This window comes from Salvelinus namaycush, chromosome 7, assembly GCF_016432855.1.
Source record: "Salvelinus namaycush isolate Seneca chromosome 7, SaNama_1.0, whole genome shotgun sequence".
Lineage (NCBI taxonomy): Eukaryota > Metazoa > Chordata > Actinopteri > Salmoniformes > Salmonidae > Salvelinus > Salvelinus namaycush.
In genome coordinates, this window is record NC_052313.1 from 14,005,123 (window position 1) to 14,028,083 (window position 22,961).

The following is a 22,961-nucleotide window of genomic DNA, read 5'->3' on the forward strand; positions in this document are numbered from 1 at the left end:
TGTCTCTCTCTTCCTCTTCCTCTCTGCTGTAGTGAGACTTCACTTGATCTCGCAGAGGTGGGCAACTCCAGTCCTCGGGGCCTGATTGATGTCACACTTTTTCTCCATCCCTAGCAAACACAGCTGATTAATCAAATTGCATTCTAAACTTAAGATCATGATTAGGTGATTATTGGAGTCAGGTGTGTTAGTTGGGCCTGTGGCAAAACTGTGACACCAATCAAGCCCCCGAATTTGACTCTATAACATAACTAGTGTTGTCAGTTTGACTTTAAAGCGACAGTTTACTATATTTTCTTACTACTGTAATAGCTAGTCCTGATGCACTTGAATTTCTTTCCTGTATTTGTTCAAATTAATATGTGTATTTTTGTATGTGAAGCAAATGCATATGGATGTTGCACATTCTTATTTTACTAATATAAAAATAACTATGTTGAGGTGTGGTGTGACTGGCAAGAATGAGTGGTGCCTTATGTATGATTTCTACAGCAGGCCATATAGGGTTTATAAATGCTTCATTAATCCTTAAAAGTTATATTCAATTTACAGCGGGACTGGACATATTGGTACAGGATGGACAGGCACCTCCTCAGAGCAGACCCCCTGACTTTTCTTCTCTCTGGGATTGATGACCAAAGCAGAACGATAACAAACGATCAGGATGGAAACAGCTGTTCTTGTAGGCCAATTGAGTCAACAGTCAATAAATGGTATTTGCATTTTCTTTTGATTTTTATTAGAAATTCTATTGCAGAGTGGTCTTTGAGTAGATTTGACCATGCTGTTGTACACAGTATTTACAGTATGCTACATTTCTTTAATGTCTAATGTCCCTGAAGGGTCAATAGTCTAGTCAGTGCACAATGCACATGTGTGTTCAAGACTGAGGAAACTGATAGGAAAGTAATGTTGAGCTATAATTGCCACAGAACATGTATGAATTATTCACCACTAATAAACTCAGCATAAAAAGAAATGTCCCTTTTTCAGGACTCTGTCTTTCAAAGATAATTCGTAAAAATCCAAATAACTTCACAGATCTTCATTGTAAAGGGTTTAAACACTGTTTCCCATGCTTGTTCAATGAACCATAAACAATTAATGAACATGCACCTGTGGAACAGTCGTTAAGACACTAACAGCTTACAGACGGTAGGCAATTAAGGTCACAGTTATGAAAACGTAGGACACTAAAGAGGCCTTTCTGCTGACTCTGAAAAACACCAAAAGAAAGATGCCCAGGGCCCCTGATCATCTGCATGAACGTGCCTTAGGCAAGCTGCAAGTAGGCATGAGAACTGCAGATGTTGCCAGGGCAATTAATTGCAATGTACGTACTGTGAGACACCTAAGACAGCGCTACAGGAAGACAGGACAGACAGCTGATCGTCCTTGCAGTGGCAGACCACGTGTAACAACACCTGCACCTGATCGGTACAGCCGAACATCACACCTGCGGGACAGGTACAGGATGGCAGGATTACACCAGGAATGCACAATCCCTCCATCAGTGCTCAGACTGTCCGCAATAGGCTGAGAGAGGCTGGACTGAGGGCTTGTAGGCCTGTTGTAAGGCAGGTTCTCACCAGACATCACCGGCAACAACGTCGCCTATGGGCACAAACCCATAGGCGAACCAGACAGGACTGGCAAAAAGTGCTCTTCACTGACGAGTCATGGTTTTGTCTCACCAGGGGTGATGGTCGGATTCGCGTTTATCGTCGAAGGAATGAGCGTTACACCGAGGCCTGTACTCTGGAGCGGGATCGATTTGGAGGTGGAGGGTCCGTCATGGTCTGGGGCGGTATGTCACAGCATCATCGGACTGAGCTTGTTGTCATTGCAGGCAATCTCAACGCTGTGCGTTACAGGGAAGACATCCTCCTCCCTCATGTGGTACCCTTCCTGCAGGCTCATCTTGACATGACCCTCCATCATGACAATGCCACCAGCCGTACTGCTCGTTCTGTGCGTGATTTCCTGCAAGACAGGAATGTCCGTGTTCTGCCATGGCCAGCAAAGAGCCCGGATCTCAATCCCATTGAGCACGTCTGGAACCTGTTGGATTGGAAGGTGAGGGCTAGGGCCATTCCCCCCAGAAATGTCCAGGAACTTGCAGGTGCCTTGGTGGAAGAGTGGGGTAACATCTCACAGCAAGAACTGGCAAATCTGGTGCAGTCCATGAGGAGGAGACGCACTACAGTACTTAATGCAGCTGGTGGCCACACCAGATACGGACTGTTACTTTTAATTTTGACCCCCCCCTTTGTTCAGGGACAGATTATTCCATTTCTGTTAGTCACATGTCTGTGGAATTTGTTCAGTTATTAATGTCTCAGTTGTTGAATCTTGTTATGTTCATACAAATATTTACATATGTTAAGTTTGCTGAAAATAAACACAGTTGACAGTGAGAGGATGTTTCTTTTTTTGCTGAGTTTACAGTTGATGGGTATGAATAAACATGTACATATTATTTATTACATAAGCTATTACTATACTACTGCAGTTCATTAAAAGTTGTAATGCTCTGTTAATGAAATATAATATGGTATTCACAGTTTTTACACCACAGCTTGGGTGTTGAAAGATTTAGCAGATTACCATTTAATACAGAAGCTACACAAACCTTTACTTTACTTTTGGAATATGGAATTAAGAGACATTAGTTAATGCCTTGACCTGTATCCTCAGGGCCGGATTACCGAACAGGGTTGGAGACCACCTGGAGGTCGGGGGCCCCCCAGATAGCATATGATAGCAAAATGTGTAGAATAGCAGGAAATTATCTTAAAAACTGCCAAATGTTCTCTCAGTCTCTTGCCAAAATCTGTAGAATAGCAGGAAATTAGCTTTAAAACAGCAACATTTTCTCTCAGCCTCATGGCAAAATGTGAACAATAGCATTAGATGAGCTATAAAACAGCACATTTTCTCTCTGACCCATAGCAAATAGTATAGAATTGCAGGAAATTTACTTTAAAACTGCAACATTTTCTCTTGACAAAATATCTACAATAGCATTAGCTATAAAACTGAAAAATATGTCAACACAAAAAATCGGGTCAGTGCCTCTGTGCCCCAAATGTGGTAGTCCGGCCCTGTGTATCCTTGGTAATATATGAAATTGTGCACAGGCCGTCCACTGTGTTTAGGAAACACATTCTCAGCTACTGTATGTCACTTACAATGTTTGTATTTTTCATGTGCCTTGAGTGGGAAAGTCTCCCTGTTTGCTTGCATTGCTGGCACAACTGCTAGCCTGAATCTGAAGCTGGGGACACAGCAACACATGTTCCATTTGATTTATTGTAGAACCTGTTCCAGACCCGGGTCAGGTTTATGGTATTTGGGTTAGGGAGGACTCTGAAGACAGAATATAAACAGAATACTCCACAAGTACTACACATATTCCTGCAATAATTACTGTATTGCGAAAGCCTGGATACAATATCAGTAATGCAATAAGCTAACCTATTGGTTGAAGTGACACGGAAGCCACAATATTGAGAATATTCACATGAAATTCTTCATTAGAATGTAATATTCACAAGAGGTCAGCAAACTGATATGCTCCCACACATTGCACTCATGTGCGAAGATCTTCATTGTAATCTGGCAGCACAAACACCTTCAGTGTCAATGACAACATGGACCTAAATGTGGTGGGTGTACTTTGTCAACCACTGTCAAGTTGTATAAACAGATTATGTCCAATGCATTTCAATAGAAATTCATTAACCTTACTATCATATACAGTAGTCAGCATACATTAGTAAAGAGCAAAAATGGTTCAAATTCATTCCACTACAATACATTAACATTAGCTAAACTACATTGCATAGGGCATCTAACTATTTTTGAATGTGTTTGATATTGACTTTCTAACAGAAGTGGGAGCGTCAAACTGTGTCATCTGGAGTGTATACATTCTAAATGTGGCTCTTTATTCAAATAAAGAAATATGTAAAGTACCCCGCCCTTTCAACAACACCACTTTCTTCCAACAACCATATTTTCGGATATCAATTGACATGAGGATGGAATTTATGGCAACATAAGGTCCTACTGCTTTTAGCGGCTCAACGTAACCTGGGTGAAATCCACTGGTGACAAGCCTCCTCATGAGAGATAGACCACGCAGACGGACAGCACGACCATCACCACTGCCACGCTGCACAGCACCAGCACCATGAAAACCTGGCTGCGCTCGCAGCACTGCTGACTTTGGGGACCTGCCTCCTCGTCCGTGGACAAGAGGCCCAACGAGGCGCTGTCCGTGCTGGCCGGTTCGACGTACTGGGGCCCGCGGGCCTCCACCATCCAACGCAGGACGTTGACCTTCTCCTCCATGTCCTCCAGCATGACATCCACATGGGCGATCTCCTCCTCCAGCTGGCTCTGCTCCAGATCCTCCAGGATGGCAGGAACCTGGTCCTCGGCGCGGGTCAGGTCTGCCAGGCTGAGGGCCCGCGCTGTCACCTCGCTGGTTTCCCCTGGAAAGTGGGAGAAGAGACATGTGAGAAGAAGAGCTAGCCACGAATGTTAATAAGGTTACCACAGCTTGTGGAAGCCCAGACTAGGATCTAGACTATATGGATGTAGACTATATGGATGTAGACTATATAGATGCTTTTTTTTCATTATTCCTCTCTAATCAGGGACTGATTTATACCTGGGACAATCGGTGGGTGCAAGTAATGATCAGGTAGAACAGAAAACCAGCAGTACTTCGGACCGCCGTAGGTTAAGATTTGAATAACCCTGCTATAGAGCTAAAGAGTCAGTGGCCGGTGGGTTTTTATTAACTGCAGTTTAGGATAGGTTTGTGTGGAAAACAATACGAAAAATTGCCCATCTGACTGTGGCACTTGCTAACCTTGTATGCCAGTCTGCACTAAGGTGTTGTTATTGATCAGGGAGAAGTTGGAACCCATGTTGAAGACTTTGCACATGTCTGCGTGGAGGAGTTCCAGACTGGAGGTGAAGGCCACCCAGAGCAGTTCCATCTCCTGTCTCTCCTCCTGGGGCAGTGTCTTATCCCGTAGCCGTGCCGTGAGGTGGTGACGGCTGGCCACCGCTAACTTCTGGGCCTTCTCCCGCGTTAGCCGCAGCTCGTCACGCAGGTGCAAGCTGTCCGTGCACCCACCCACACACGAGGCCAGGTGGCGGTAACATGCCACCACCTGTTGGCCAATAGGGAAAAAATATTATTTACAGGTCACTCACGTAAAAACGAAACATTTCATACTGTAATATCATTTTCATACAATTGTGCCATTCCCAATCACACTGTGATAGCGTGGATATTTATTTTGACATATCTCATCTTATCATCATTGTTCCAGAAACAATGGTGGATGTGTAACCAGGCCAGTGAGTGCAGTACAGCTCACCTAAGTCTCAGTGGTGTGAAAAAGGTTGACTGATTAGACACAATATACAGCATTTGTATTGTATTGTCTAAATCTGTGAGAATAGATGATGTGTGCTGAAAACAATTGTAGGACTGTAGGAGGTAGAGAGACACAATGGGGGTGAATTGTTGTCTTTGCTTAGATCTGCTGATTTGATTTGATTTGACAATTTTAAATACATGAAAATGTTACACCCGGCAACAGATACATATACCACAATCTGTCGTCAATGATATCAACACAATATAGTCTAAATACTTGTTTCCATTGTGTCTGTAGGTCAGGAGACAAGCAATAGTCCTTCGTGGAAAATGTGCTGTGTTTTGCAAACACAACTGGTCTGCAAATGGTCTTAGGTTAAATGTATGTATTTACAAACTGCATAATTTTGTGGTGTGGGTGAGATTACAAAAGACAGTGGTCGATTGTGTAAAAACGTATGAGGGTTTCAGTTTAAAACCAGAAACAAGATGTATGTATATCTTCTCAGCTTGCAATTTTTTTGTTGTTGCCTTATTCTAAATACTGTGCCACACATAAGTTGTCTGACGGACATGATGCTTAAGATCGGCGAAGGTATGTAGCGGAAATTACTATTAAATACTGGTAAACAATTCACTTCAATTTTATTTGATAATTCAAAATCACTCCCACACCCTCTCGCTCCCTCCTTTAGATGAGGCCATGCCACATACATTTCTCCAACCTCATCCCTCAGCTTTAGAAGCTGGGCTGCCATTGAGCTAAATCACACATTCTGAACTGCGGCTTTAAACAAATTAAGTAATTTGACTGTATACTGTCATGTCTGTACTAGCACCTTTAGGCCATTAGTAATGCCTGGAACTTGGTTTTTAATTTGCTGTGGTCCTCCACACAAACTTCCAGTAATTTGGCATATTGGAGAGGACTGTGTCAACAACAATCATTGGTTCAGCAACTATTCTCTCTCAAACCTGTGAAAGGAATGTAGCTAGTGGCCAAGCTACTTTATATGAATACTGTCATTTCCCTTTTGGCCATCAGGAGGTGCAATGGCTCTACTATTTATGATAACCAAAGCCTGCTTGGGTGCGATGGTACTTAGAAAGTAACAACTATGGTTTGAGGTCATTATTAGTTACCTAATATCGCTCTGAAAATCAGAATCTCCTAACTAGCTCTGAGTCAGACACCAGGTTAGACAAATTTCTACAAAGTATGACAGTTTCATTGATTTGAATCATACGAGTGGTTATTAATAGGCATTCAGCGCTTAGCCTGACAGATTGGTTTACATGACAACTATGACTAATAATCTGATTGCCATAGATCTATTTTTGGATAAGCCTAAGGACCTTGTATAGGGGCTTTTCTAGTCATCATAGGAATCTGTAAGGTAGAGCCAGATTGGAGATATTACAGGCAGTGAGTGAGTGCATGGGAGAGTTGCAGGTGTGCAGCAAAGGTCAACCTACTACCACACTGTGCATTTCTGACACAGTATCCACTCTTCAATCACACACTGTCATATTCATTATCAGTATTAATATCTTGACATTTTGATATGCTACGATGCATTCAGAAAGTATTCAGACCCCTTGACTTTTTCCACATTTTGTTACGTTACAGTCTTATTTTAAATTTGATGAAATAGTTTTTTCCCTCATTAATCTACACACAATACCCCATAATGACAAAACAAAACCAGGTTTTTAGACATTTTTGCAAATGTATTAGAAATAAAAAACTGAAATATCACATTTACATAAGTATTCAGCCCCTTACTCAGTACTTTGTTGAAGCACCTTTGGCTTCAACAGCCTCAAGTCTTTTTGGGTATGACTCTACAAGCTTGGCACACTTGTATTTGGGGAGTTTCTCCCATTATTCTCTGCAGATCCCCTCAAGCTCTGTAAGATTGGATGGGGTGCGTCGCTGCACAGCTATTTTCAGGTCTCTCCAGAGATGTTTGATCGGGTTCAAGTGCGGGCTCTGGCTGGACCACTCAAGGACATTCAAAAACTTGTCCCGAAGCCACTTCTGCGTTGTCTTGGCTGTGTGCTTAGGGTCGTTGTCCTGTTGGAAGGTGAACCTTCGCCCCAGTCTGAGGTCCTGAGCGCTCTGGAGCAGCTTTTCATCAAGGATCTCTCTGTACTTTGCTCCGTTCATCTTTCCCTCGATCCTGACTAGTCTCCCAGTCCCTGCCGCTGAAAAAAATCCCCACAGCATGATGCTGCCACCACCATGCGTCACCATAGGGATGGTGCCAGGTTTCCTCCAGACATGACGCTTGGCATTAAGGCCAAAATGTTCAATTTTGGTTTCATCAGACCAGAGAATCTTGTTTATCATGGTCTGAGAGTCCTTTATGTGCCTTTTGGCAAACTCCAGCTCTAGGAAGAGTCTTGGTGGTTCCAAACTTCTTCCATGCACTGTCACTGTGGGACCTTATATGCACTGTGGGACCTTATATAGACAGGGGTGTGCCTTTCCAAATCATGTCCAATCAATTGAATTTACCATAAGTGGACTTCAATCAAGTTGTAGAAACATCTCAAGGATGATCAATGGAAACAGGATGCACCTGAGCTCAATTTCGAGTCTCATAGCAAAGGGTCTGAATACTTATGTAAATAAGGTATTTCTGTTTTTTATTTTTAATACATATTAAAAAAAAACAATTTAATCAATTTTAGAATAAGGCTGTAACGTAGCAAAATGTGGAAAAAGGGAAGGGGTCTGAATACTTTCCGAATGCACTGACTTAAAGGCCCAGTGCAGTCAGAAACGTGATTTTCCCGTTGTTTTATATATATTTCCACACTATTAGGTTGGAATAATACTGTGAAATTGGGAAAATTATGATAATGCCCTTTTAGTGTAAGAGCTGTTTGAATAGGCTGCCTGAAATTTCAGCCTATTTTGGTGGGATGGAGCTTTGAACCTTCCATGGTGACATCACTATGCGTTAAATAGTTAATACCCACTGGACACAGACATGGTTCAACGTAGTTTCATTGAAATTATGTGGAAGCAACCTTGATTCAACCAGTGTGTGCCCAATAGGTAGAAAGCGAGTTCAAAACCTCTCTGCCAATAACAGACCCAGACAGTCCTAGCAAAATTCATGCTTGAGATATTTATGGTAGCCTAGTGGTTAGAGCGTTGGACTAGTAACCGAAAGGTTGTAAGTTTGAATCCCCGAGCTAACAAGGTACAAATCTGTTGTTCTGCCCCTGAACAAGGCAGTTAACCCACTGTTCCTAGGCCGTCATTGAAAATAAGAATTTGTTCTTAACTGACTTGCCTAGTTAAATAAAGGTAAAATTCCACAAAAAAAATTGTTCTCTGCTCAGAAGCAATTTTTTTCTCTTTTTGACTATTTTAATTGAAAACAATCACAGTAAGGTACTTCATTCTTACACAGAAATAATTTGATATTGAGATTAAAACACTTGCATTGGACCTTCTAAGAGAGCAAATGTTGATATAATTTTGTAGTCACAGTGCCATCCTGGCTGTCATATTGTACTTCTTGTGTAAGGATGTCAGGCACTTACTACAAACTATGACCAAGACAAAAAAAACATGTGCTTTTACCCTTTGGGTAATAAAGCACTTTCACTGAAAAGATATGGCCTAATGGTTCAGTGCATTACTAGGTCTACTATAACAGCAGCTTTGTCAGGAGGTAGTGCATGGGAGGATCAGTAACTAAGATTCCTTGTATTTATAGTAAAATAGATCAAATGAGAACTTGCAGATTATTTAATGTTTATTTCATCCTATAAATTAGACCTTTCTGGAAAAAATGATATAGTTTAACAATGGAATATGTTCAGTTATTATGAGAAAGGTAAGACGTCCTATGCCCTATGGATGGAAAATCTTAAGTGTATTTAGAACTCATTGGCCTGGTTTCAGCTCTTAACATAGCCACATTAGGATGACAATAATCTGTGCTCAGTGAACTCAGGGTGTTATGTGATACAGGGATTGTATTAATACCTTATTATATTGATACAGACTAATACGGAATACTCACATAATGCATATTTGCATTGTTTACCATATGCTCAGTGTTTATTTGGGATATTGCAGTAAATCATTTGGCATATTCATTCTTTCAATTTCAATTTAACAGAACTAGAATTGAATTTGAATAATTTTCACCTCTGAAGAATTAACCTAAAGCAGATACAGTACAAGTAATAGTTTAGGAGAATATATTTCTGCATATTTAAGAACTATCTGCAAGAAAATATTGGATATATATACACTATATACATAGTAGGCTAAGATATCGTGATCTCTCAATAAATATGAGCTCAACAGACCAAACCATTCAAATGATAGTACATGCATTAAAGCTTTGTTACACATAAACTTTTCCAGAAGTCTTAGTCTATCATCCTCATTTAATCACAAGATAAGTGGACTGACTAACCCCTTTGTGAAAAGAATGGAGGACAGATTATTTGAACAGGTACTTTGTAGATAAAACCATAATTTGACAAAACCATAACTGCCAACCTGAGCATCTCACCTTTATGAGTGAGTCGATAAGAACCTTCCCCTCTTCCAGAGTCTTTGGTGAACTGGTAGTGCCATCGTCACCCACTTTGTTGTTGATGAGTGGCATGAGGGCTGCTGGTCGAGAGCTGCAGACCCTGTCACAGCAGGCGAGCACAAAGCCCACCCGTCCTTCAGTCCGCCGGTCACCCCTGCACTCACTTCCCAGCCAGACCCCTCATTCAACACTCTGCACCCGGGACAGTCAGAATCCCATGGCCATGCAGGCTACAAAGTCATGCACCATAATTCTTATTCCAAAACTTTGCAACGTCAAAACAGGCAAACATAAGGTCTTCCACTCTTACCTTCCACCTAATAATCCCCCCTCCAAAAAAAAAGTCAGGTGTAGAAAAAGTCAACGAGTACTACAAAATGTTGTGTACGGGATAGTGGTGTCTAAGTCCTTAGCAAGAGCAGTGATAATCCAGCGATTGACCCCTTTGGACTGACGCAGGCTTGGCCCCAGCGACTAATCTCATTATCCATCCCCCTAAGGCACGATGATGATGCTATTGTGCAGGAGATGCATGGGTGCCCTCCTCAGAGACATCCCTTTCCCTGACTTATCGGTGGTGTGGAGGTTGATGAGCGGAAAAGCTTTTTTGTGTCTCTTGGCTGTGGTCTACAGTACATGTGGTCTACAGCTGTCCTTACCTTTCCAGCATGATACAACCTTGTGGAACATTTTTACTAAGTGTTTTTACTAACTACTATACTGCTGTATACCTCTTTTGATTAATTTATGAATGAATGTACAGTGAGGGCAAGTGTGGACTGTTTTGATCAGATATTGGTCTGAATTGTACCATCATGCCTTCAACATGTGAAGACACGGTTTACTGTCACAAATACTGCGGGTTAAGTGTTTTGATGACTTTGTATTGATACTGTGATACAGTGAATAGAGTAACTATACCATGATTTTGTTCACCATGTTCTCACACTTCTGAAATCTGTTCCAAGCATAACATTTTGCGACTGAAAGGTCACACTACTTTAAGTTTTAAATGATTATTAAATAAACTGTAATTTTAAATGGAGAGAGTGTCTCTCCGCACCTTCCCACAAACATACCAGGCATGAAAACTGATTGATGTCCATGAATTGTATGTGTGTTGTTGTAATTCAGTTGTCAACATTGTGAGGTTACTCATGAAAATGACTGACTGTTTGTGTTATTGACACACTAATCCATTACCACAATAGTAGCTTTCTTTCATAAGCAAATATAAAGACTGAGCAATGAGTGGAAGAAGCACTTAGTGTGGATTAGAACTTGAATGGAGAGCAGTACAGGGCACCATTGTCCAATCAGCTTCTTTTGGGGTGGTTTCCACCCAGGACTTTTACCATGTCATTCGAGGTTTATAGTGCATCACCTGTGAATGCCCGGACATAACTTTGTTGTAAAATTATTATTATTATTATTTTTTAAATACATCACATACCCACACACATTCATTACTTCTAAAGTTAAGTGTGATGATAAAGAACTAATGACCGTGTGATTAAGAAGTACAATTAGGCAAAATGAATACTCACATGTGTGCCCAAAGTGTAAGCCTAGAATCCCAGTTGAATGTATGGCATAAAATTATGTATAATAATATGCTACACAAACAAATTATGCATGAATAAATAACTACATGAATTAGAGTAGAAAATAACTTTAACATCTGTTTTTACTTGATTAGAACTGTCAGGCTACGTACAGTATGTTAAGGTCTCTAGAGCCACCTGCTGGTTTAAACAAGTGATAGACCTACATTTTGTGACAAAATGCATTTGCAACATTGTAGCGGCCTATCTACTCCCACTGCTAACACAGGAGGCTGCTGAGGAGAGAATGGCTCATAATAATGACCGGAAACTATATGTTTGATTTCCGCTGCAGCCATTACCACGAACACCCCTATATTGTAACAACAAACTATTACATCGACAAATCATGGATGCATCAACACTAAACAGTCTCACGTAGCATGAAATCAGTGTATTATTAAGCAATGTATGCATGCAGTGGCAATATTAGCATGTCAATCTTGGTGGGGCAAAAAAATATGTTTTAGATGGATGCCAGCAAAGCCACTACATAACACAACACTAAACAATACATTAATTGCACTATAACGGTGACAAACGGTGCCCACAAACTGTTAGGCCCTACATAAAGCTAACCCAACAGCAGAGTCCCAACAGCAGTCTGAACACCTCACCACTGTTACACCTAGCTATCAGCAGAGCCTTGTCTGGCAGCGAAACAGTTAATTCAGCCTCATTTACTGCCTTTTAAAAAAACATAGCGGATATGGCTGACTTGCTTAAACAAATGTGGTTTCTAATGATAATTGAGGTGTATAAACAATGGCATAAGGGAACGATGAGTGAATAAGAGGCAATCCGTAATTTCAATTAAGACATTAATGAGTGAGCTAGGACGGACGTAGTCAATATAAATATTTGTTAAGCACTTTTGAAATGTACAGAGTTCAGAACATGGGCCTTTCTTACTGCAGTCTCCCTGTACACCAAGTCAGAACTGTAGGATAAATAAAGGGGCCATATAAGCAAACGATGAAAGGTCTTACAATATTCGATGATTACATTTTTCTAAAACAGGCTATAGGCTACATGTGCACCACCAAATCAGAACAGTAGGTGAAATTATGAGTGGAAAAAGGACCAAATTATTAGGGTGAGGCAGATGGGCTACTAACATCTTACTACACAACATACACAGAGTATTACTTTCTTAGCTACAGTATACATATCTCCCTGGCATATTACTTCATTTACGCAGCAGCATACAAGACATTTTTGGACTCACCTTGTTATGCTGTGCTCACTTGAACAGGAAAGATGCCGAAGTGGTCCTTTGTGGGCAAATTTTGTCATCAAACTTTCTCATCAAGTTCTGGCATTCTCTGGATTTATGGTGCTTTCAAGACAACTAGGAACTCTGAAAAAAACAAGGTTGAATCATGATGACGTCAGTGATCGTCAGGTCGGAGCTCTAGAAAGAGGCCCGAGTTCCTGACTTGCGATTCCGAGTTGGATGACTGTTCAAAATGTATTTTCCCAGTCAGAGCTCATTTTTTTCCCAGAGTTCTCAATTGTCTTGAACTCACTGAAGTCTGAGATATCCCAGTTTCCGAGTTTCCAGTTGTTTTGAGCGTGGCAGAAGTCATGCTAGATTGACAGCATAGACAATGTTGAATGTTTATCCCTTCAAACTTGGAAAAGACACCCTTAAACCCAGACTTGGGACCACACACCCACTCCACTGAATAGCAGGTTACTGATTGCAATGCTTGCAGTTAGCCACTGATTCCTTGTAAACCACTCATTGTTGAATATGCGATTTCCAACTTCAAAATGCGATTTCCCCTCTTCAAAGGGGGAGACACTCTAGAGTCTAGACCCAAACTGTTATAGACCTATATCCATCCTGCCCTGCCTTTCTAAATTCTTCAAAAGCCAAGTTAACAAACAGATCACCGACCATTTCGAATCCCACCGTACCTTCTCCGCTATGCAATCTGGTTTCAGAGCTGGTCATGGGTGCACCTCGGCCACGCTCAAGGTCCTAAACGATATCATAACCGCCATCGATAAAAGACAGTACTGTGCGGCAGTCTTCATCGACCTGGCCACGGTTTTCGACTGTCAATCAACGCATTCTTATCGGAAGACTCAACAGCCTTGGTTTCTCAAATGACTGCCTCGCCTTGTTCACTAACTACTTCTCAGATAGAGTTCAGTGTGTCAAATTGGAGGGCCTGTTGTCCGGACCTCTGGCAGTCTCTATGGGGGTGCCACAGGGTTCAATTCTCGGGCCGAGTCTTTTCTCTGTATATATCAATGATGCCGCTTTTGTCTGATCCACCTCTACGCAGATGACACCATTCTGTATACTTCTGGCCCTTCTTTGGACACTGTTAACAAACCTCCAGACGAGCTTCAATGCCATACAACACTCCTTCCGTGGCCTCCAACTACTCTTAAATGATAGTAAAACTAAATGCATGCATTTCAATTTATCGCTGCCCGCACCCGCCCGCCCGACTAGCATCACTACTCTGGACGGTTCTGACTTAGAATATGTGGACAACTACAAATACCTAGATGTCTGGTTAGACTGTAAACTCTCCTTCCAGACTCACATTAAGCATCTCCAATCCAAAATTAAATCTAGAATCGGCTTCCTATTTCGCAACAAAGCATCCTTTACTCATGCTGCTAAACATACCCTTGTAAAACTGACTATCCTACCGATCCCGGCGATGTCATTTACAAAATAGCCTCCAACACTCTACTCAGCAAATTAGATGTAGTCTATCATAGTGCCATCCGTTTTGTCACCAAAGCCCCATATACTACCCACCACTGCGACCTGTACGCTCTCGTTGGCTGGTCCTCGCTACATATTCGTCGCCAAACCCACTGGCTCCAGGTCATCTACAAGTCTATGCTAGGTAAAGCCCCGCCTTATCTCAGCTCACTGGTCACCATAGCAGCACCCACTCGTAGCACGCGCTCCAGCAGGTATATCTCACTGGTCACCCCCAAAGCCAATTCCTCCTTTGGCCGCCTTTCCTTCCAATTCTCTGCTGCCAATGACTGGAACGAACTGCAAAATCACTGAAGCTGGAGACTCATATCTCCCTCACTAGCTTAAAGCACCAGCTGTCAGAGCAGCTCACAAAACACTGCACCTGTACATAGCCCATCAGTAAACAGCCCATCCAACTACCTCATCCCCATACTGTATTTATTTATTTTGCTCCTTTGCACGCCAGTATCTCTACTTGCACATTCATCTTCTGCACATATACCATTCCAGTGTTTAATTGCTATATTGTAATTACTTCGCCATCATGGCCTATTTATTGCCTTAACTCCCTTATCTTACCTCATTTGCACTGACTGTATATAGACTTTTTGTTTTCTTTTTTTCTACTGTATTATTGACTGTATGTTTTGTTTATTCCATGTGTAACTCTGTGTTGTTGTATGTGTCGAACTGCTTTGCTTTATATTGGCCAGGTCGCAGTTGCAAATGAGAACATGTTTTGAACTAGCCTACCTGGTTAAATAAAGGTGAAATAAAATAATAAAATAATAATCAAACACATAGTGAGCCTACTATAAATCAAACAACATTTTATTGGTCACATACACATATTTAGCAATGCTATTGCTGGTGTAGCGAAATGCTTGTGTTCCTAGCTCCGACAGTGCAGTAGTATCTAAATACACCACAACACAAATCTAAACGTAAAAGAATGGAATGAATAAATATATAAATATTGGGAGGAGCAATGTCAGAGTGGCATTGACTAAAATACAGTAGAATACAGTATATACATACAGATAAGATCAAAGTTGTGTTTTCAACAATGGACATTGGCATGTTTGTTTGCATGCCCTACAGATTTTGTGGCGCTGTTAATTTGGGGAATCAGTTTTCTCCTGTTCAACGCGTCATGAGCTTTATGCATCCTGCTCTACACCTCTAAGAAATAAACACCTGAGGGCGCCAAATACTTACTACTGTGGGATATTTTTCATCTCCGCCAACAGAAACACTTTATAATCTCATCCTTATTATTTCAAAACAAAAACAAATGGATGAAGAATGGATGCATTTATCTAATCCATCCCATCATTGTGGATGTACACATATTTTGTCATTTTTGTTCCTCATTCATAACATTGTGGATGCCTGTCTGAAGACACCTACTGAAACTGAAACTGCTGTACATGCCACAATTTTTTGTTCAATTTGCAGGTATTATATAGAATAGCCGTTCATATTTGAGATTAGCTGATGCATACAGTCCAATTATTATATTTAACGTACAGTCCGATCACAGGTGGTTGTGACACCTTACTTGGGGAGGGGCTCATTGTAATGGCTGGAATGGAGTAAATGAACTGGTATCAAACACATGACACACATGATTCCCATGTGTTTGATACCATTCCATGGTCTCCATTCCAGACATTATTATGAGCCGTCCTCCCTTCATCAGCCTCCTGTGAGTCCACTATATTTAAAAAGTAATTGTAAATTAGGTGAGATCTTATTTTTTTTGTATTTTCAATTAACCAACACTTTTAGAACAATGAAATATATTGTTATTTTCAAGTTTTATTGAAATGTCAATGTGATTAAGGTTAATGGGCACTTTTAGAAGATAGTAGAGAAAAAACTAAAACCTGTCCTCTACAGTTTGAGCTTTTATTTTGAAGGCTGAAAACTGGAATGTCCATTTTATTATGCTGTCAGTAAAAACACGTGAAACTTTTTCGTAGCAGGTTGTTTTAGGATAATTTACGCAGCAGTTTATGATCATTAATGTAGCAGGAACATTGCCTTTTCTCATTTGGTTATGTCCATCCTACACCGGCACTCCTTCGTCTCCTCAAACCCATTGGGTGATAAAGCCAAAGGTCCCACCCCTCTGACCTTCTCCAATGGGTTTTGAGAAAGAGATGAGGACGCCAGGACTACGCAATTGAGCTCTTCCTCATGAGAAACATAAACTGTATGCAACCTGTAGCAATGTACTAGTTTCCAGTGTCATCAAGTCCTCTTTAGACGGAGAAGCTGGTTTCAATTTTTTACAATACCAATTTGATCCACACGTGGAAACACGTTTCGGAAATGAGCAATTTTGCCCTAATGTTTTGTTTTGCTTTCTCAACTTTGTCCTCGTGCACAGCGCTGAAGAGGAACGACGAGCCTATTATCGGTGAACTTCTGCATCACATGACTAAGAAACTAAAGCGTTACATCATGTATTTATTATAAATAGTTCCCTATATCATTAACACTGCCAAATAGATGATTATGTGAGTTTAGAACGTTGCATAACTAGTTTGACCTCTTCAAAGTCCGGTCTGATATCAAAAACATCAACCATATAGCTACAATTAGTCCTCAGAATGATTGGGTTACATTTATAGAATAGTACCTTTCAGAGTAGGCCTAACTTACCGTACAGGTTCTTCTTTACAATCAAATTAATATTTTATTACATTAAATCTTTTTGTAGCTTTACTGAAAATACTTTAACTTTATTAAACTCATTGTAACTCACTTTCTAAACTGTATGCGATTTCCTAAGGTGTTTTGGCCCAGGAGGTATACTCGCCTCGACCACAGAATGCGTCTTATATAGCCGCATCGTATGTCAAGTTCCTGGAGTCTGCTGGAGCAAGAGTCGTCCCTGTGATGTAAGCTTCATGCAGATTGACAATGTACTATATTTGAGCACTTAACAGCTTTTCAAATATTGTTCTGAATATCTCATAACATTTGACTGAATATTAGATAGGCCTAATGTTAATTTCCCAACTACTTTATTATGAACCTCTGACAAACTTTTCTGTGATTTCTACAGGATAAATAAGACACTGGAAGAGTACAAAACACTGTTCAACTCCATTAATGGGTAGGTGTCAACTATGCTATTTGCTGTACAAGACCCACGGTTGTGGTGTTTTTGTTATCTTTATCCCACTCTTAAAAAAAATAAAAATGAATTACATATTTCCCCCCTGTAGAATACTCTACCCTGGTGGTGGTGTTAGCATCCTCACATCTGGGTATGCAAACGCTGCTAGAATCTTTTATGAGCTTGCCATAGAGGTATGACATGTTCCTTTTGATACTTGCACATATTGTGGAGCTTCATTTTACCTTACCAAATATGTGGGGGGAAAAACCTGTTCTTAATCATTTTTTGTTGTTGACTTTTTAGGCCAACTCAAGGGGTGACTATTTCCCTGTATGGGGCACGTGTCTTGGATTTGAGGAATTGACGTACCTGACCAGTGGAAAGATGCTTCTGTCCCACACCAACACCAGTGGTGTGGCATTGCCACTGGTGTTTACTAACAGTATGTTTTATATGTACTTGCGTGTATCACCATACAGACATAAGAGAAAAGCATCACTCATCAGATTTGACCAGAACTACATTTCCCAAATGATCACAAATGGAACCGGTTCACTTATCCAAATGCTGCAAGAATGCACACACTCACCAAAACAATAATCTGCAACTTGAAGTAATGTGAAATTCTTACACTTTCAGGATCAAGAGAGAGTAGGATGTTCAAGGGCTTCCCATCAGAGCTCCTGGATGCCCTGGCCTCTGAGCCAATCACTGAAAACTCCCATAAATGGAGTCTCACTTTGGCGGTATGTGCATTGTGTCTGTGTACAAATACCAAGTGATAGGCTTTTATGTATCCTCTGTAGCATTAATTGTGAACTATGCGTGCAACATTGCAATCCAGATTTATAACAGCAATGCAGACCTTAGGAAGTTCTACAAAGTCCTGACCACAAGCAGTGATGGGAAAAACGAGTTTGTGTCAACTATGGAAGGTAAAGCACATTGTTCTAACTTAGCAAACAGTAGTATATATATACAGTAACTTAAACTGGAACATGTACTTGCATAAGATCATTTTCATTGATAGGTTCATTGTTTTCTCTGTAGCATATGGTTTCCCCATCTATGGAACCCAGTGGCACCCTGAAAAGAATGCATTTGAATGGACAAAGCCGTACATTCCACACTCTCCATTGGCTGTAAAGGTTACTTTCTTCATGGCTGATTTCTTTGTCAATGAAGGTAGTTATTATAGTAGTGTTGCAAAATGTCACTGAATCTATTGTGTTTGTCTCAATATGTAGCTTGATGTTATTGTAACATGGAGAGTTCTTGAATGTGCCCCCCTTGGCTGAACCATGAAGGGTGTGGTCAAGATCGAACTCCACCTGTTACAATATGTTTCAACCACTAATCTATGTCACTGCTTTTTTCATTAACAGCTAGAAAAAACTTTCACAAATTTGAGGATGAGGAGGTGGAGAAGAGGGCACTGATATATAACTACAATCCTGTGTACACTGGAATCAAGTCAGCCTTTGAACAAATATATTACTTTTGAAATGAGTGTCTTTTGATATTTTAAGTAGAAATTGTGGACAAATATTGAATTTTAAAAGCATGTTATATTAATAGACTTGCTAAAGTGCCAAAGATGCCCTCTGTGCATCCTCTGTGACTTCTAGGAAGATTTTATCCCACTTAACCCCAACATTTCTCCAAGTTCACCATCATTGTAAAGCCCTAGTTATTTTGTTGCTTGAGTCATTTCTGAAGATTATTTAATGTTATTTGTGATTTATTTTAAGGGTAAAAAAAACAAAACAACACATTTTCAGGTCAACTCTGTTACTTGAACTGAACTCTGATTTTTTTCCCCCGAGACATTGCATATCTCATTGCCAAGTCAGTGTAAAAGCAGGTGAGCTGGTTCTACTCTTTTAACCCATGTTCTGGTGTTTGGTGGTGAAAAACTGAGCGGGTCGAGCATAATACTTCAACCCTGTTACCCATAGATGGTCAGGCTGGAAAGGTTATAAATGTTTTTTTGCGAAGTTTGAATTCAATTGCCCCTCCCTGTTGTACACAACAAGCTTCCATTCCCCCTGTCACAAATTAATTTATGGCTGATTTAAGATAAAGTAACAGGATTGACGACCTTATCTGGCACTATAGTTTAAAAAAAAATTAACCTCTTGAGATGGGGAAATTTGTTTCATTAAGTTGAACATATGCTCTTTATGACAATGTTAAAATAAGTGAAATAAAATAAATCCAACTACTCAAAAGGAACCTAATTATTGTTCTTAATGGTACTGATATAAACCTACAATCCTGTTCACTGGAATCAAGTCTGCCTTTGAACAATATATTACTTTTGATGGAGTATTGTTTTTTTGTGAGTATGTAATTGAACATTTTTATTTCAATAATTGTATTGGTATTTTTGCGGCAACACTTAGATGTACATTTCTGTAAATTAAAAGCTTAATGTTTGATTTGTATATTTTGGATAAAGGTTTTACAAAGAAAGTAGGCTAACTGAGAACAATAAAGTTGTTCGTATGACTATGGATGTCAATGTTTTTGAACAAACCTAAAACAATCTTATTCTTATATTATCCAACAAAAGTTGGTTGATTTGTGTAGCTTGAGGATGAAATGTTTTTCTATGAAACACAATTCAAAGCAGAGAGAACATTCACAATTGTGCAATAAGAACCAAAATAGATAAACTACAAAGAGTACGACGATAAAATACTGTTTATTCTAATATTTACCCCCATGCCACAGTTGTTACTTGTACTATTTTGGGTCACTTGACAAAAGTCCATCTTCACGTTCAATCGCCAGTGTCAGAAAGTTCACCAGAGCCGCTGACGATAGCAAAGTCCACTTTAAACTCAACCCAAAGACAGAAACAGGAGAACAAAAATAAATTTCAAATGTAACTTTCAAAATGCATTTATGCACAAATAACACTCAGATATTAAGAGACTAAAATGACATTTGAGTAACATTTACACATCAAGCTGACGAGACTGGGATCTCAATCACGATACTACTGTAAATGTAATGCCAGTATGGAACATTCAAGATGTCAAAAATACTATTTTGAAATGGAGCTATCGAAGATCGCATTGAGTTGCAAATAACTTGATAACATGCATTTACAAAGTAACAGGAATGAGCATTCAGATAAAATGACAAATAAAAAATGCAGACTTGTGCCTCAAATTCAAATTTTTTGAATTCCTTTGTATTTCATAGTGTAAAGATTGTGATAATGATTCTAAGCTATTAATTACCTTATATAGAAATGTACTACTACTACTTTTGGCCATACAACACTACCAATTTTAAAGTAGCACCTCAAACCCATCCATGGGTTTGAATTGTGATACTGAGAGGGGTTGGAATGCCACAACATTTACTAAAATATAACCATTTTATGTGGTCGTTAGCCAGACAAACAAATTTCATTACCATTTGAACATCTGTAAAATAATGTAAGGATACATGCAACTACTACTGTTTACAACCATTTTGGAAATTGGTTATATTTGGAACTAGAGAAGACCATTTCTTACTTGACTCTTGATATAATTCCATACGTACTCTATGACAATATTACAAAGTGTTCAGAGTGAAGGTTTAACCATCAGTAGTTGGTGCCATGGTCAACAGAACATTTCTTTACAATGATCCATGTTGTATTTTGTTTTCACAAAAGGAGTCCATAAAAAGGACCGCTTGCTCCCAAAGTAAGGCACAGTGACTAAAATATATTATACTTCGAATTTCAAATGACTGGAGGAGAACGATTTGCAACAAAACCAAGACAAAGTGAATCAAGAACAAAACTGATTCGGTTCACATCCTTTTCATGACATGGAAAAATGAAGACTACACCATTTAAATACATACTTGAGGCTACAAGAAGATTCCAAGATAAACTTGAACACTGAAAAAACAAAGTATCGATGTCCAAAGAAGGGAATGTTTAATGTGCTACTTGACAAAGGAACAACAGACACAAGCAGTCTGACATGAAAAGGTGTCTTCACGATTTTCAAAATAGGAGCATTCCCTTCCCCACAGACACCCACACCCCAGACACTGGGCTGGAGCCAGTTTGACCCGTCAGATACCATGTGGAGTCTGTATCTTCGACCACAAGTTTGTGCTATTAAGTCTCCCCTCCTCACTGACTGGTAAAGTTTGTGCTATAGAGTCTTCCCTCTCCTCACTGACTGGTAAAGTTTGTGTGTGGATTTTGATGTTCCTTCCCTCCCACCAGTCGTTTGGAATCCAAGGAGCTTGTCCTTTTAAACATAAAATGACCAGAGAATGCCTATTCCTGGCACGACCGCCTTTTCAACACATTCCAGATATGACATCAGCTAGTGGTCCTTCATCGTAATGTATTCATTGTGTCGATGTCAAAAAAATGGCTGCCGATAGTCTCTTGTGGAGTCGTGCTGAATCAAAAGGTGAGGAAGAGGAGGAGAAAAACTGAGAATGAGGAGATAAGCAAGCGTCTGCAACGCGGCAGTCTCAGGGTTGATCTGCAATGCGGCAGTCTCAGGGTTGATCTGCAACGCGGCAGTCTCAGGGTTGATCTGTAACGCGGCAGTCTCAGGGTTGATCATGCTGAAACGCAGGGGAAACCCAGAAGGTGAAAATTGGAAAAAAAGGACTAAAGAGGGTTGAAACCAAGAGAAGGTTGCATATCATGTGGATTGTGAAACCAGGTATGGGGACTGGCATTGTGCTTAGGCGTAGACTGGAGCTCTGGTTAGGGGTGTTGGTTTTGTCTGGGCTAACCCTCTTCCTCAATCTCCTCCTCCTGTCTCTCCTCGAACACCTTGTCCGGTAGCCGGAAACACTCCTCGAAGAAGTTGACCAGCGACTGGCTGAGGTGCTGCTGCATGGCCTCGCTGTGGATGAAATGGCCCTCGTCTGGGTAGATCTGAGGGGGAACACAACACACTGGTCACCACACATCCATTCATATTGCTCTGGATGTACATGCAGCTTCATATAGACGCTATAATAAACATGTTATTATTATCGTCATCATCTAAGCCCCTTCAAAGTACACTATATATACAAAGGTATGTGGACACCCCTTCAAATGAAATGGATTCGGCTATTTCAGTCACACCCGTTGCTGACAGGTGTATACTATCGAGCACACAGCCATGCAATCTCCATAGACAAACAATGGCTGTAGAATGGCCTTACTGAAGAGCTCAGTGATGTTCAACGTGGCACTGTCATAGGATGCCACCTTTCCAACAAGTCAGTTCGTCAAATTTCTGCCCTGCTAGAGCTGCCCCAGTAAACTGTAAGTGCTGTTATTGTGAAGTGGAAACATCTAAGAGCAACAGCGGCTCAGCCGCAAAGTGGTAGGCCACACAAGCTCACAGAACGGGACTGCCTAGTGCTTAAGCGCGTAAAAATTGTCTGTCCTCGGTTGCAACATTCACTACTGAGTTCCAAACTGCCTCTGGAAGCAATGTCAGCACAATAACTGTTTGTCGGGAGCTTCATAAAATGGGTTTCCATGGCT

General features: G+C 40.5%; 3 protein-coding genes across 3 annotated transcripts in view; 1 reads left to right on the top strand and 2 right to left on the bottom strand.

Annotated features, from left to right (window-relative positions):
* Window positions 1–4,125: 4,125 nt before the first annotated feature.
* LOC120050617 (regulator of G protein signaling 9 binding protein) lies at window positions 4,126–10,044 on the bottom strand. The gene is made up of 3 exons (XM_038997208.1): window positions 9,949–10,044; window positions 4,883–5,189; window positions 4,126–4,499 (listed from the first exon to the last, which is right to left on the bottom strand). The coding sequence occupies exons 1-3, from the start codon at window positions 10,042–10,044 to the stop codon at window positions 4,126–4,128; spliced, it is 777 nt and encodes a 258-aa protein (XP_038853136.1).
* A 6,431-nt stretch (window positions 10,045–16,475) lies between these two features.
* LOC120051003 (gamma-glutamyl hydrolase-like) lies at window positions 16,476–19,957 on the top strand. Its single transcript, XM_038997573.1, has 9 exons — window positions 16,476–16,735; window positions 17,111–17,219; window positions 17,387–17,437; window positions 17,550–17,634; window positions 17,747–17,885; window positions 18,083–18,189; window positions 18,288–18,378; window positions 18,494–18,628; window positions 18,829–19,957. The coding sequence occupies exons 1-9, from the start codon at window positions 16,648–16,650 to the stop codon at window positions 18,945–18,947; spliced, it is 924 nt and encodes a 307-aa protein (XP_038853501.1). The 5' UTR covers window positions 16,476–16,647; the 3' UTR covers window positions 18,948–19,957.
* Window positions 19,958–20,046: 89 nt separating this feature from the next.
* LOC120051004 (dipeptidyl aminopeptidase-like protein 6) overlaps window positions 20,047–22,961 on the bottom strand; it is a 134,145-nt gene continuing 131,230 nt past the window's right edge. Inside the window, exon 26 of the mRNA XM_038997574.1 lies at window positions 20,047–22,358. Coding sequence (XP_038853502.1) covers window positions 22,209–22,358 — 150 coding nt within the window. The 3' untranslated portion in view covers window positions 20,047–22,208. The remainder of the gene's footprint in view (window positions 22,359–22,961) is intronic.

Coding starts and splice junctions, on each gene's coding strand:
- LOC120050617 (XM_038997208.1), bottom strand. CDS start 10,044: ATGCCACTCATCAACAACAAAGTGGGTGACGATGGCACTACCAGTTCA. Junction 5,190..9,948: donor TTATCGACTCACTCATAAAG/GTGAGATGCTCA, acceptor ATTGGCCAACAG/GTGGTGGCATGTTACCGCCA. Junction 4,500..4,882: donor AGTGCAGACTGGCATACAAG/GTTAGCAAGTGC, acceptor CCCACTTTCCAG/GGGAAACCAGCGAGGTGACA.
- LOC120051003 (XM_038997573.1), top strand. CDS start 16,648: ATGAGCAATTTTGCCCTAATGTTTTGTTTTGCTTTCTCAACTTTGTCC. Junction 16,736..17,110: donor GAACGACGAGCCTATTATCG/GTGAACTTCTGC, acceptor CGATTTCCTAAG/GTGTTTTGGCCCAGGAGGTA. Junction 17,438..17,549: donor CTGTTCAACTCCATTAATGG/GTAGGTGTCAAC, acceptor TCCCCCCTGTAG/AATACTCTACCCTGGTGGTG.